This window comes from Protopterus annectens, chromosome 1.part0, assembly GCF_019279795.1.
Source record: "Protopterus annectens isolate FY-2018-M chromosome 1.part0, PAN1.0, whole genome shotgun sequence".
Lineage (NCBI taxonomy): Eukaryota > Metazoa > Chordata > Ceratodontiformes > Protopteridae > Protopterus > Protopterus annectens.
Window position 1 is genome coordinate 1,552,799,420 of NC_056725.1, and position 14,027 is coordinate 1,552,813,446.

Here is a 14,027-nt window from a genome sequence, read left to right on the forward strand (position 1 = left end):
GCCTCTTGAATGCTTCTCAACTTCTTTATGAGTGCTGCAGTAAGGAAAAAATAAACTTGCAGTGATATTTAATTAAAAAGTTTGTTTTATTGAAAACCCCCTGCCCATCACTTTTAATGATTTTTCTTGTTAAAAACAAGATATTTAGTATCACATTTGACTGTGTATGTTTCCAGTATGGTACCATTTTTTCGCAGTTTTAGACGTATAGGAAACACACTGACAGCATTTAAGCTATGTGATGTATGTAATTGGTATTGTAGAAGTTTGAGGTTAATTGCAGCATTGCTGTGTAATGAATCTTCATTGCAATATAGTGGAGTAAATGTAAATGTGAGCTTTTATATTTAAAAAGAAAGGAAAAACTACCACATGTTAGAATTGTAGGCTAGTGAATTACTGAGCCTTTTTCTGACCTTGAAATATGAGCACTTGCATCCATCTGAAATTTGGTTGGCAAAGCACAGAATTCTGTAGCTAACTTTACATTAGGTGTAATCTAATTTGTTGCCAGGAAGACCTGCTGATACATTTTCATTTTGAGGTCGCACAGCCTTGTAGTAAAGAAAAGTTTATAGTTTTATGTACAAAACCAAATCTGTTTTTTAGTCTGTGGTCTTGCTTGCATCTCTGAGCAGTGCTATCATGAAAAAGGGGCTTGCTTCCACATGCTTTAATAGAAATGCATAGAGACGCATACATTTTTAGTCACTTGACAGTCATCAAATGGATTTGAAGTTTAAATACACCCATATCTGAAGTAGCCCTATTTTAAAGGGTATAGCTCAAGGCTGTGTTCTCTCTACTTGCTTTATAGTGAAGAGACTGTACTTGTAGATGTTTTGCCAGAGGTTTTTACTCCTTTTTTTATTCAGTGTCAGATTTTACATATGTGTACCTATGTGGTGGTAGAATGATTTCAACTTGCAAAATAAGTGCCAGTAACAGGTTTTTTTTTTTAATCTCAGTGAAGAGCAAACATTTGAAGATGAATCTCCTGGGATTGCTGAACTGGAAGATTATTCTGATGAAATTGATGTGGATGCCTTGTACAGTACCTCCCCTCCCAATACGCATCGACAGATGAAACGCAGTTCTACAAAATTAAAGAAGTACACCGTGGGGAAACCATCTGGTCGTATAAGTTACAAAGGTCAGTAAATATTTGCATAATGTGTATGTAAATGTAGACATTTTTTGGATAAGTTCTTGTTTGGGGTTTTGCTTTAGTGGGGCCAGTGTTTAAGCTGCTGCCTTTTTGTGCATAATGAATTTGGATTTTGGTTCTGATTTCTATTAAAAACACAATTACACAGATGGACAGATTTTTTGCTGAACCTGTATTGTCTTGATAGTACTTCTCCATCCTGATCATTTAAAACGAAAGAATAATTTAGTGTGCGTTTTATTTTGTATCAAACTGGAATATGTTATTTACACAGATTATTTTTGGAGTAGAATTGCGGTGGTGGTGCTGTGGTAGCGTTGTTGCCTCACAGTAAGACGTCCTGTTCGATTCTCAGAGCGTCTTCTGTGTGGAGACATGCGTGAATGGGCGTACCTTCGTTGAGGGTTGTACGTCAGGGCTGGCAACTCTGCACGTAAAAAAATCTACTGCCAATCATTAGCGGACTGGAGTTCCGCTGTGGCGACTGCTTACCGGGGAAAAGCCGAAAGACACAACAACTTTTGGAGTAGAATTGTAGATGTATAAAATCGATGCAGGCAGAAGTTCTCCCAATTGGCCCAAGTCCCAGAACTGTACTGACACATGGGCTTAACTTTTCCCTGTTTGTGGGCATATTCCTGTTCTCCATGTAGTTCCTTTTTTGCCACAGTTGTGTAGACATGGTGAAACAAAGTTCAGTTTCTTTATCTGATTATGGCCACAAAGCTCTTTTCCTGAGGAATTGTTTGAAAAGGTAAATGGCCCATTCTGGAATTCTTTTCTTGTGCTTCTTCTCACTCTGGTGTATTTGTTGCCTTTGCTAGTGAAATTTACAGAGAAGCAGTTTGTTACCCTGGGTTGTCATGTTTAGACCAGAAAAGCCTTCAAGGCTCTGGGTATCGGGTCCCATATAAAGATTCACAGTCTAAGTGCCTTTTTGCTCCAGAGATTAAGTTTCAGTTAATTGCCATATTTTTGAAGGTTTTAGTAGAAAAGCCCAGAAAATCAGGGAGACCACACTCTTAAGTATGATTGATGCCAAAAAAATTAAAGCCATTATGCAGACATTTAAGCATTTGGCAGTGTTTTCAAGGAAGTGCCTTCCACCTAACACTGCATGAAAATGAGCATTGTCACAAGGAGGTTGAAGGAGAGCAAATCATTAAAAGGGATGCTAAAAAGCTTCAGCCAGTTATATATTTGTATCTGTTTCTTCTGTTAGTCTGTCTGACCCTTCAGTGGGTAGGCATACAGCGGCAGCTAACATGTCCTCTTGTGCTGAATGTCACATGGCTGATACTCCTGAAGCCACTTTATTATGAATGGAAGACATGTCTGTAATTGATGGTGCAATCCTGGAAAAAGGATGCAGGTCTCCAGCCATAGGGCCATAAGAGTATGGGCCAGATAGATCAGCAGAGAACCCGTTGGAGGTCAATTTTCCCAGAGCTGTGGACAGCGGAGCACCATAGGCCAGGCATATCAGCATCCTCCCCAGGATGCAGTACTCAGGCAAACATAATCTTACACAATTGTAAAAGGCTGACAGTTTTTTTTGCTGAATGACAAGTGGCAGTGGGAAGCCATTCCTTTTTTTCCCCACTGCTGAGCACACCAAAAGATGAAGAGAACCTTTTCCACCTAGGCATACAGGTTCTCTTTTTGAGGAGGAGGAAGACTGCCTTTACTGCTCATCTACTTTCACTGTTGGGGTACAATTTGGACTGTTAGGAAACCATTTTGTCAGGATCACGAGGGTCACCTTCAAATGAGGTCTCTGTTGAAATGTTTTCTCATCAGAAAGTGTTTGTCTGATGTGAGTTGCAGAAATATCTGTTATCATGAGAAGAAAACTCAACCTCTTGGGCTTAAAGGAATTAAGCCTGTAAGTTATCTGGTCCTTGAAGCATTTGAAGATGCATTTTTGGCAGCTTTTGTTAGAACTGGATTCCACCAGGTCTCTGATAATCCCAGTTGGTTCTGTAAAGTCCAATAAGCTTAATATTTTTACATGAACCCAATTGTTTAGCCCTTGGTTATTTCTGTAGAACACAGCAGAGAGTAATAAGCTAGTTTCAGGCCCTAATACTCTGCCTAATAAGTAGAACCAGAGGCCTTGGATATAGTTTGTATGAAGGTCTGTGTCTGTCACCTTGGCATTCAGTTTCTCTGTTTTAAAGCCTAAAGATACAAATTGCAAGGCTGCCCAGATGACTCAGGAAATGGGTAAGCTTGTAATAAAATGCATCTATGATCAGATTGATGCAGCTTCTGTAGTGGCTGCTAAAGTGTCAGTTTTGATATGTTGGTCTTGGTCTGAAGATTGAGCCATTACGAGAAGATATAAAGGGGCTGGACTACTCAGTGATGCTGTAGACAGGGAATTCCTTTTGGAATTGAAGTACAAGAAATTTTCAGAAAATTGGAGGGAAGAGGCAGACTTGAGTGGCAAAGCATCATTTTTGTCCTCCCATACTAAAATATAATAGTTTTCTTTCAGGTGTGAGCCTTTCTATAGGTGTTGTATCAGAGGCCAGTAGGTTAAGAACAAGATGGTACTGGAAAAACAAAAATTGATGGGAAGGAGGACAAGCTGAGTAAAACTGCAGGGCAGCCCAGGTAGCCTTTTGGACCAGTCATGACTTAGCCAAATATTTTCCTTCCTTGCATTGCCTCTCCATCTTTCTCCACCCCTTGGACTTTATGAATAGAGTGAGGCCATTACAGTGTATTGCTTTGTGTCATTTGCACAGTTACAGAATAGAATTTGTATTTTTACCACCCTTAAGAGATTACCTCCCACTCCTAAGGACTAAATGGAAGTAATTTGCCCATCCCTTCCTCATGATAGTGATGCAAGTCCAAGATCAGGCTACCAACTCTGCTCTGGTATACATTCTTACAGCACTCAACATTATCACAAACAATGTGAGCAGAGCCTTCTTGGGAAGGAACTGGAGGTTGAGCAAAGAAGTGCTCGGATCTGAGAGACTGATGGGGGTCTACATTCTATAGATTTGTTTGCTTCTCCAGGATGTTTCCATCTTCCTAGCTAATGCATGAGGCTCCCTTGCAATGAGGCCTAGAGGACACAGTGTTTCACTGTCAGAATCTTTTTGGGTATGTGTATGTGTACCCCCCACAATTTGCCATTTCCAGAGGTGCTGGAATACAGGATGGTCTTGATAACACCAAGGTGGCCCAAGCAACACTGGATGTTCTTCGTGTTTCACTGTTGCAGACATAACTGATGGGGGTTTCCTGCAATGGAAGCCTTTGGCCAGCCCAACTACCAAAGAATTTTCTTCTCCTGAAGCCGGTTGACACTCTGACGTACATAAAGACATCTGAGTATAAAGGGAGTCAGCCACCTCAATAACCTCAGTTCTTTCTTGCTGTTGGAGCCCGAAGCAGAGTGATAGTACATTGGTCGGTCCACACCAGAGAAAGACAATGGTCTAAAGCAAAGTACTCCATTGGGGAGCTTTTCATGATTCTTAAATATATAAATTTAAATTTATTTAAGTTAATAATGTGATGTTTTGTAAAGTGTTTTATAATAAGTACTATATGTGCTAAATGCTGGTATTGCTGCTTGAAACTAGCATTTACTAAATGTTCAGTGTGTATTATTATCTTGGAGCTTTTCTTCCCGGGCCTCTGCTGAAAATGGACATGTATCCAGTCGGACTATCCCGGTCAACAAATGTAAAATAAGTAAAATAAATAAATTAAATTCTTGACTAATGTCAGAGAAAGTTAATAACTGTCTCTACTGTGGCAAGCAGGTACCACACTAGAACTTTCACTGCTTTTGTTTAATTTGTTTGGGCCCATAACATGATGCACCTAACTGTCGGTTCTGTACTTGCTGAAACAGTTGAACAATCGAGTTAGGGCTGGGATTTTAGCTAAGCAGTTTAGAGAGTTGGTAGGGCCTTTGCAATACTACGTCATCCACTGGTGTGGCCGAGGTTGATCTCCTTAGGCACAAAAAGGAAAAACCTCCAAAACTTTAGTACCAGGCAGCACTCGTTTGCTGTCCGCCAGTCCACCTAGTCTTGTTATCAATGAAGGTGAGACACTTCTGCAGTCTTCTCAGATGACTAAGGTTGTGGCACAGGCCTCTATTGAGACCCTTTTGGTGTCCAGTACATCACCGGGACCTTTACTTCCACACAAGCTGAAAGACGTAGCTCATAAGTTGGGGCCTGAGCTGCTTTACAGGTTCCAGCTTCTGATGATCGCTCTTAAACTGATGAAGGGTGTCTGGAGTCTCTCATCCTCAGTTATTTGCCTTGGTTCACCACCTCCAGTATTTGGGTGTCTGTCCGCATCCCGGCAATAGAGCGGATGTTGCTCTGGGGTGCAAGCCTGATATCGCCCATAAAAAGGCTGCATCCAGTTTGCTCCAGCCGAGGCCTACCAGTCCCAAACACAGGCCTATCAGCAGGACCTAGTTAGGTTAGTTGAGGATTTTATCCCCCATAGTCAGACCCAGACTCCTTTCTCTCCCGGGCTCTGCCCCCAAATCCTCCTCTCGTAAAAGGAAAGGGGATATCTTACCCCAGGAGTCTTGATTTGTATTGACTGAGAATAATGATGATAAGTCCACCATTGAAGAAGGTTTATCTATTGCTTCTTATTGGACTTCAGATTATGATGAGAACCTTGCCTCATCTTCTCCCTGAGGGACATTTTCTTTTGGGGAGACCCTTCATACCTTGAGGGAACACTTTGTTGGTAGTACTGTGCTTCCTGTTTAAACCAGGAAGAGGTTGGATAATTTCTAAAGCTTCCTGAGCATAAACCTCTTATTTCTCTAGTCTTAGATGTAGTGGGTGATGTCTTGCTGAATTCTTCTTTACAGCCAAATTCCTTCCCCCCTGCCCCTCAGAAACCTGATTGATTTTGCAGAGTTCTTTTTTCCCACAGACAGCTTTTTAAGAACCCTGCAGCAGACCATGAAGTGGTGACTCAGGGTCCTAAGGGAGCTAAAGCTAGCACTTCCAAAAATCCCCAGCTAATTGACGAAGAAAGAAGAGCCTTGGACAGGTTCAGAAAGAAAGTAAATCCCTCTGCTACCGTGATCATGAGGGCTTTAAATTGCCAGTTTCATATACAGTATCAGGAAACCATTGTAAAACAGATGAAGCAAAACTAGTGGGGATTGAAAATAATGCCGTCTCCAAGCTTCCAGCAGGGCAGCAGCTACTGGATCTGTCATTAGAAGGTATGCCAGGCTGAGGGAGCAGTCCCTTCCTCAGTATGTGAAACTCAGTCTGTTGGATGCTCCTTTTGTTCAAAGATTTCCTTTTTGACCACAAGACTGAAGCTGTGCTTAAGATGGAGGACAAGGTCAAGTCCATGCAAATGGTCAAGGACTTTTTTTAGGTTCAGCCTTCTCACTTCAGCCACAGTTACCTCACCAAACACTGGTCCTTTCTGACCTCCAAGTCTAAGCCAAGACATAGGAGACCTCGAAGGGAAAGGAGTCAAAGGCAGTACCAGCAACTGAGACAGTGGCAAGCAGATTCCAGTAGGCCTGTGGAATCTTGGCAATAGGGATCCAGCAGGGAGCAACCATGAATCTTCATGCGACTCCCTTTACCCCCCTCCCCTCAAGTCCCACCTTTCCCTTCCTACCAACCCCACCAGACTAGGACGACTGTTGTCCTTCATAAAAATTTGGACTCTTGATTGCCAGGGATCAGTGGGTACTGAAAATCATAAAAAAAGTTACGAACTTCAATTCAAACAGCCTCTAATTTTATCAGTCTTTCCAGCTATTCGACCAAATCAGTAAACAGAGGCCTTAAAGCAAATGTGGCTCCTGTGCACTCAAGGCTCTGTGGAACTACCACCAAACAATTTACAAGGAAAGGAGTTTTACTCGCAGCTTTTCCTTGTCCCCAGAAAAGAAGGTACCTTGAAGCCTATTCTGGACCTGTCAGGGCTCAGCAGATTCTTGCCCGTACCAAAATTCAAAATGTTAACCCTTCGAAAATTGCTGCACATGATTTCACCCAGCGCTTACATGCTAACCTTAGGTCTAAAGGGCATATACCTCCACATTCCCATAGAAAAATGTCACAAGCGATTCTTTTGCTTCAGAGCAGGTGTGAGTCATATTCAGTTTTGTGCTCTGCTTTTTGGCTTGTCTACTGCACCCAGGGTATTTGCAGCATACCTGGCCCAAGTGATGGCCTTCTAGGCTCAAAGTATTTACCCCTGCTTAGATTGTCACATTCAAGCAAAAAAAAAAAAAAAAAAACTCTAAGCAGATCTGCTTTACATCCAAGAAATCCTGGTTTCACTGGGGTTCACCATCAATACCAAAGTCTGAGACCATCTTCACAAACAGGATTGTGTTTCCGGGGGCTTTGCTAGACTCCTCTCTTAAGAAAGTTTCTTCCTCCAGACAAGGTTACCTTTGTAACTGTGTACTTACAAAAACTCCTGAGGAAATACCTCATTGCCAGAGTTCCCCAGAACTTTGGATTATATGGCCTCTTGCATCCTCATGATCCCCTGGCCAGACTACATATGAGGAAGCTGCAAGTCGTACCTCAGAAATTTTTGTTGCCAACATTCTTAATCCTTCAACTTCGGGGTGAAGCTTCTCCCTTGTCTCAGGAAAGAGTTTGCCTACTGGGCCCAGTCCTGCTCCCTGAACCTGGATCTTCCCTTCAGGTTTATTCCTCAGAATCAAACTCTGACCATGCATGCCTTGGAAACAGCATAGGGGTCTCACCACAACAGCTTACAGACGGGACTCCCAGTTCAGGAACAAAAGCATCAACCTAAAAGAACTGATGGCAGTCCAAAAAGGTCTGATTACCTTCAATGCATAAGCAAGCAGGGGTGACTCGCTCTTACCCTCGCCTAGTTATGGATCTTTTGGAAACTGCAAACACCCTAGGTCTGCACCTCATGGCTCAGTATCTATCTAGAGAAACAAATCAGCTGCCATATTACCTAAGCTGGAGCCCATCAGACCGTCATGAGTGGCAACTGCACTGGGAATTTTTGTCTTGTCATAGCTAGAAAATGGGGTGTTCTAGAGAGATTTTTGCCACCATAGAAAACTTACTTGAAAAATATTTGTTCAAGGATGAAAATAAGGTCAGCCTGGAAAGCAGGATGCCTTCTCCTTTCCTTGGATTGGCCTATTCCTCTATGCCTTCTCCCCAGTGCTCTTGCTCCCCAGGGTACTGCTGAAGATAAGTGAAGGGCCAAGTGTCATTCTAATAGCCCCAGATTGAAAAAGGCAACACTGGTATCCTGTAATGCTCAGTCCAAGCAAGAGGGAACCACGTTTTTTACCTCCAAAAGTGGATCAATTAACACAGAATAAGGGCACCATCATACACCCCAACCAGACCACTCTCAAATTGACAGCTTGGATGATGCCTCAACTCCCTGAATGTGGACATCTTTCGATAAACAGGTCCTGGACATTCTAAAAGAAGCCAGGAGGTCTAGCACAAGAAAAGTTTACTCCGCCAAATGGAAGAGATTCTATATGGTGCAGACAAAAGGGACTCTGCCCTATTCAGGCTCAGATGCTTTCATATTTATCAGGACTTTTTGACAAAAGACTTTTATTGCTCTATTAAAATTCACACTTACGCAGTTTCAGCTGATATGCCTACTCAGCCCCCTTTGTTTTCCCCATCCTTTCAAGAAGCTGTTGCTGAGAGGGATCATTCACTTTGGACCCCAAAGAAAACTTCCTGTTCCATGTGGGATCTTAGTTTCATTCTGGAGAAGCTCACCTTCCCACCTTTTCAGCTAGCTGCATCCACAGACATCATATTCCTGACCTTGAAGACAGCCTTTCTACTAGCCATTACTTCAGATAGAAGGTTTCCAGAGCTTCAGGCCCTTGTGTATGTGAAACCTGTCATCCTTTCCAGTCAGAGTTTCTGTGAGGAACCACCCTTTCTTTATGCCTAAAGTGGTTACAGAGATCTCTCTAAACCTGACCAGAGACAGGGGTCCAGGAAAGTAAATAATGTGGGAAGAAATAGCCAGGGAATTGTTCTGGCTAGGCTTGTATAGGCCCTAGGGCTGATAGCCTAGTACCAACCTATGAACCATCCACTTGCTTACCTTCTTTTGTAATCCTCAAAACAAGGGGGAAAGAATCCTCCATACATTGGATGTACATAGGCAACTGCATTGCTACTTGGACAGAACAAAAAAAGTCAGGAAGCCTGACCAGCTTTTTTAGCTTTTGCCTGTACTTCTGAAGGGACACCAGTTTCTAAACGGTCTCCAGGTGGGTCTCCCATATTGAAAGAAGCCACTAAAGTCCATGAGGTCTCACTCCTCTAGGGCTGCTGCTACATTTACAGCCTTTCTTAAAGGGGTGACCACTAAGGGCATTTTGAAAGCAGCCTCTTGATCTTCTGTGCATATCGTCACCAAACATTATCACCTCCCAATCTTCAAGTCCATAGTGAGGTTTGCCATTACTGTTGTGCAGGACATCCTTTTCCCTTCGTAAACTTTCCACCCACCATCCTTTCAGCTTGGGGAGTCATCCCGTCAGTTATGACTGCAGCAGTGAAACACTGATTGTGCAGTTGTGTGTACTTAACATAAATGTAGATGTTGGAGTGTATTCATTGTTGCAGTATTGTTTCTGTCCCTCTTGCCCCATGAGATTGGAGTGGACATTCTCTTATCTAGTTTTAGGTTGATGCCCTTCAAGAATGCAACTGCAGTCATAACATATGGGTTGTCCTGCCTCAGGCAGCCCTCGGTCGGCCGGATTCCAAAGTCTGGGTCCCTGATGTCGCATCTCTCTCCAACGCCACACCGTACATAAGCATCAGCCGACGCCATCTTCTTCAGTCTTTCTTGCCGCACGGTGCCCGAAGGAGAAGCAGTTCGCAAGTGCCGGTCAGTCAGCTCCTGTATTCTTGTCATCAAAAAGCGTACCCGTTTGGGACCTTTTCTTGCCTCAGCCAATGTCAGAATTTACTGAAAAATAAATAATTGTTTGTCTTGTGGTAAACAAAGACCTCATAAGGATTTCCATTCTTATTGCCTCCCTTGCCTTGGCCCAGACCACGACGTCTTGGCCTGTGCCGCCTGTGCTTGCTTCAATAAGCACACTCAGGCGCCGGGCAGAGTTCGCTGAAGATTTTTTCGGTGAAAAGTTTGCCTATATTATGCCGTCGGAACAACCGACAACACATATTTCTAAGAAACGGAAAGACCGGGACCGACCTCCTCGGCCCGCGACTTCCTCCGAATCCACAACAAAACTTACAGCGAGTGCCCCGGTTCCCTCTGAGGCGGTTATTCCACCGCTTGAACCCGAAGACACCGCATTACCGATACCTCTGACACGGGAGGCCACACCGACGCCAATTATTGATTTTCCTCTGGATACTGATACCGGGGAAATGCCTGAGACCATTGCTGTGGATAAAGTTACTCCTGCACGTGGGGCAGCTAGGCCTCCCATGTCTGTCTATCAAGGCCTACACACGTGCTAAGGCAGCAGGCCAGGCCAAGCCTGCAAGTCAGGCTAAGCATCCCCCTGCTAAAACCTTGCCTCAGCCTAATCCTGAAGCTCAAATTATGTCCTTGGCCACGGACTTAATTTCCCTGATCAGAGGCTCCCAGGCCCATCCTGAAAGAGGATCTCAGCCTCCTCCTGATAAGAGGCCCAGGGTTGAGCCACCTGACCCCCTTTCTTCAGATGAAGATTCCGGGGACTCTGGCAATTCCGAATCCCAGGAACCCCCTTTTCAGACTTATGAGGATTCGGATGCAGAGGACTCCATTCCCTCGGCCTCCCCTCCTGAGGATATTTCTTTTGGGGAAGTTCTGCACTCTGAGGGAGCATTTCCAGTGGCAAAGCCAGGAATATTCTGATTCCAGGAAGCGCCTTCGAACATTCCTTAAAAAGCCACAACACAGACCTTTAGCAATTCCTCCTGTGCTTGATGTGTTGGATGACCTATACTCTGACTCCAGTGTTACCCCTGATTCTCTGCCCCCGGCTCCTGTCAAGCCTGACAGATATTATAGGGTCCCTGAAACCCATTCACATTTCTTTAGGGCCCACGCTGTAGACTTAGAAACTATTGCCCAAGGGCCTAAGGGGGTTTCTGCTACCACTTCCAAAAATCCTTTGCCTTCCGACAGGGAGGCAAGGTCCTTAGAGAGATGGGGGAAGAAGGTTTACACCTCTACTACCCTTACTATGAGAGCTCTCAATTGTCTGTTTCATATGTTTCAATATCAGGATTCCTTGTTGGATGATTTACAGAAAAAATTAGCCTCTCCTGAACCTTTAGATAGGAAGTCCTTGCAGGAGGCTGTTCATAACTCTCAGCAGGTTAGTAATCATTTTCTGCAGTATGGATATGATGCATTGGAAGCTTCATGTAGGGCAGCTATGACAGGAGTGGTCATTCGTAGGCATGCATGGTTAAGAGAGCAGCCTTTACCAGATCATGTTAAGGCAAAACTTCTGGATGCACCTTTTGGAAAAGAACAAACTTTTTGGTGATAAAGCTAGAGAGATGTTAAAGTCCATTGAGGAAAAAGCCAAGTCGGTTCAGACAGTCAAAGATTTCCTCCAGGTTCAGCCCCCCAGATTCAGCAGGAACTGGCCTTCTAAAAACTGGTCCTTTCCTAATCCTAAAAGATTTCAAAGGGGCAAGAACAGGCATGCCCGAGGGAGAGGGCAATATAGAGGATCCTACAGGGGACGCCAATGGCAACCAACAAACCAAAGAGGTGACACAGGGGTTTCCCCGGTCATTCAGGGACAATCTCAATGACTTTACTCTAACTCCACCGACCAAGGAGCAAAAAGAAGCTCCTTTAGGCGGAAAATTATCTCTGTTCTCAGAAAATTGGCACAAGCTGACAAAAGACAAATGTATATTGGACATTATAGACCATGGTTACAGGTTCCATTTTCATACCTTACCAAGAAAGCAAGGCATGCCAAATCTTACACAAAATCAGAAGGCAGAGGCTATCAAACAAATTTCTCTGCTTGCTCAAATCAAAGCAATAGAAAAGGTTCCTCCGCAAGAACAAGGTCAGGGATTTTACTCAAGACTGTTCCTTGTTCCAAGAAAAGAAAATCAATGGAGACCAATACTGGACTTGTCCGCTTTAAACACTTTTCTCATAGTACCAAAGTTCAAAATGCTGACTTTACAGCAACTCCTTCCCATGCTGGGCAAGGGGTCTTGGCTGATTACTCTGGACCTCAAGGAGGCATACCTGCATGTCCCTATCAGACACAGCTGCAGAAGATACCTCAGATTTCTTGCAGGGTCAGAGCATTATCAATTCTCAGCATTGCCTTTTGGCTTATCTACTGCGCCCATAGTATTCACGAAATACCTGGCATCAGTAATTGCTCATTGCAGGCTGCAGGGGATTCAAATCTACCCCTATCTGGACGACTGCCTCATACAAGCGGACAACAAACTAACCTTGACAAAAAACTTAAATTATGTCATAAACTTGCTACAGGCTTTGGGATACACAGTCAACTTTCAAAAGTCAAGACTTCTGCCATCCCAGCAAATAACCTTCCTAGGAGCCAAACTAGACACAGCCTCTCAAATGGCTTAATTGACAGAGGACAAGCAAGAGCAGTTAACTCATTACTTCAAAAGTTTAGCAAAACTCACCCAGATGACTGCAAGGAGATTCCTACAGGCCTTGGGGTTCATGGCATCTTGCATTCTCCTGGTTCCACTAGCAAGGCTACACATGAGAAAACTTCAATGGTATCTAAAGAGCTTATGATCTCAACACAACAACCTAGAAGCAATTATCCCACTCATTCCATGTCTTCAAAAGGAATTCCTATGGTGGGCCTCAGCAAGTCAGTCAAATACAGGCATGTCGTTCAAAAAACCTCAGACAACACATACCATTACCATAGATGCCTCAGACCAAGGATGGGGGGCGCACATGGAGGGCAGATGTATCCAAGGACAATGGAAACCACAGGAAGCACATCTGCATATCAACCAAAAAGAAATGTTGGCAGTAATGCATGCCATTGAGGCCTTTGGTCATCAACTTCAACAAGGCCACCTTCTAATAAGGACAGACAACACCACTGTGATGTGGTACATAAACAAGCAGGGAGGTACTCATTCTTACCCCCTTTGCAGGCTAACAATGAATCTTTGGGGAAAAATCACCGAGTCTAAACATACAGCTACAAGCCCAATTTGTTCCAGGCAGAGACAATGTCCTGGCGGACAGTCTAAGCAGAAATTTCCTGGAACCACACGAATGGAGGTTACATCCAGACATCTTTACACAGCTAACCTTGGCATGGGGCAGGCCAGACGTAGACTTATTTGCCTCCCATCTCAATCGGCTACAAAAGTTCTGCACAAGGACCTATCATCCACAAGCATGGAGGACAGATGCTCTCTCTTTCAATTGGAGCTCCCTAATCATCTATGCATTTCCACCTCTGCCACTGATGACCACAGTGTTATTAAAGATCAAAGCAGAACAGCCAAAGGGAATCCTAATAGCTCCGGACTGGCCAAGACAACACTGGTATCCTCTACTATGGAGCATATGTCACAACAAATCGTGGGCCCTTCCCAAACGGCCTCAACTGTTAACTCAACACAACTTCAGGACAGTTCATCCCAACCTCCAGACTCTACAGCTAACAGCATGGAAGATCCCATAAATAACCTCAATTTATCTCTCTCCAAGGAAGTTCAGCGGATACTAACAGAAGCCCGCAGACCATCCACCAGAAGGGCTTACTCAGCCAAATGGAAGAGACTCCACATTTGGAATACCAACAGGGGTCAAGATACATCAGTTCTGAGCATCC

At 43.8% G+C, this 14,027-nt stretch overlaps 1 protein-coding gene across 1 annotated transcript in view; it reads left to right on the top strand.

Moving 5' to 3' along the window:
* MAP3K4 (mitogen-activated protein kinase kinase kinase 4) overlaps window positions 1-14,027 on the top strand; it is a gene marked incomplete in the record, with an annotated part of 2,414,579 nt that overhangs the window by 466,618 nt on the left and 1,933,934 nt on the right. The window contains 1 exon segment of the mRNA XM_044068025.1: window positions 969-1,153. Coding sequence (XP_043923960.1) covers window positions 969-1,153 — 185 coding nt within the window.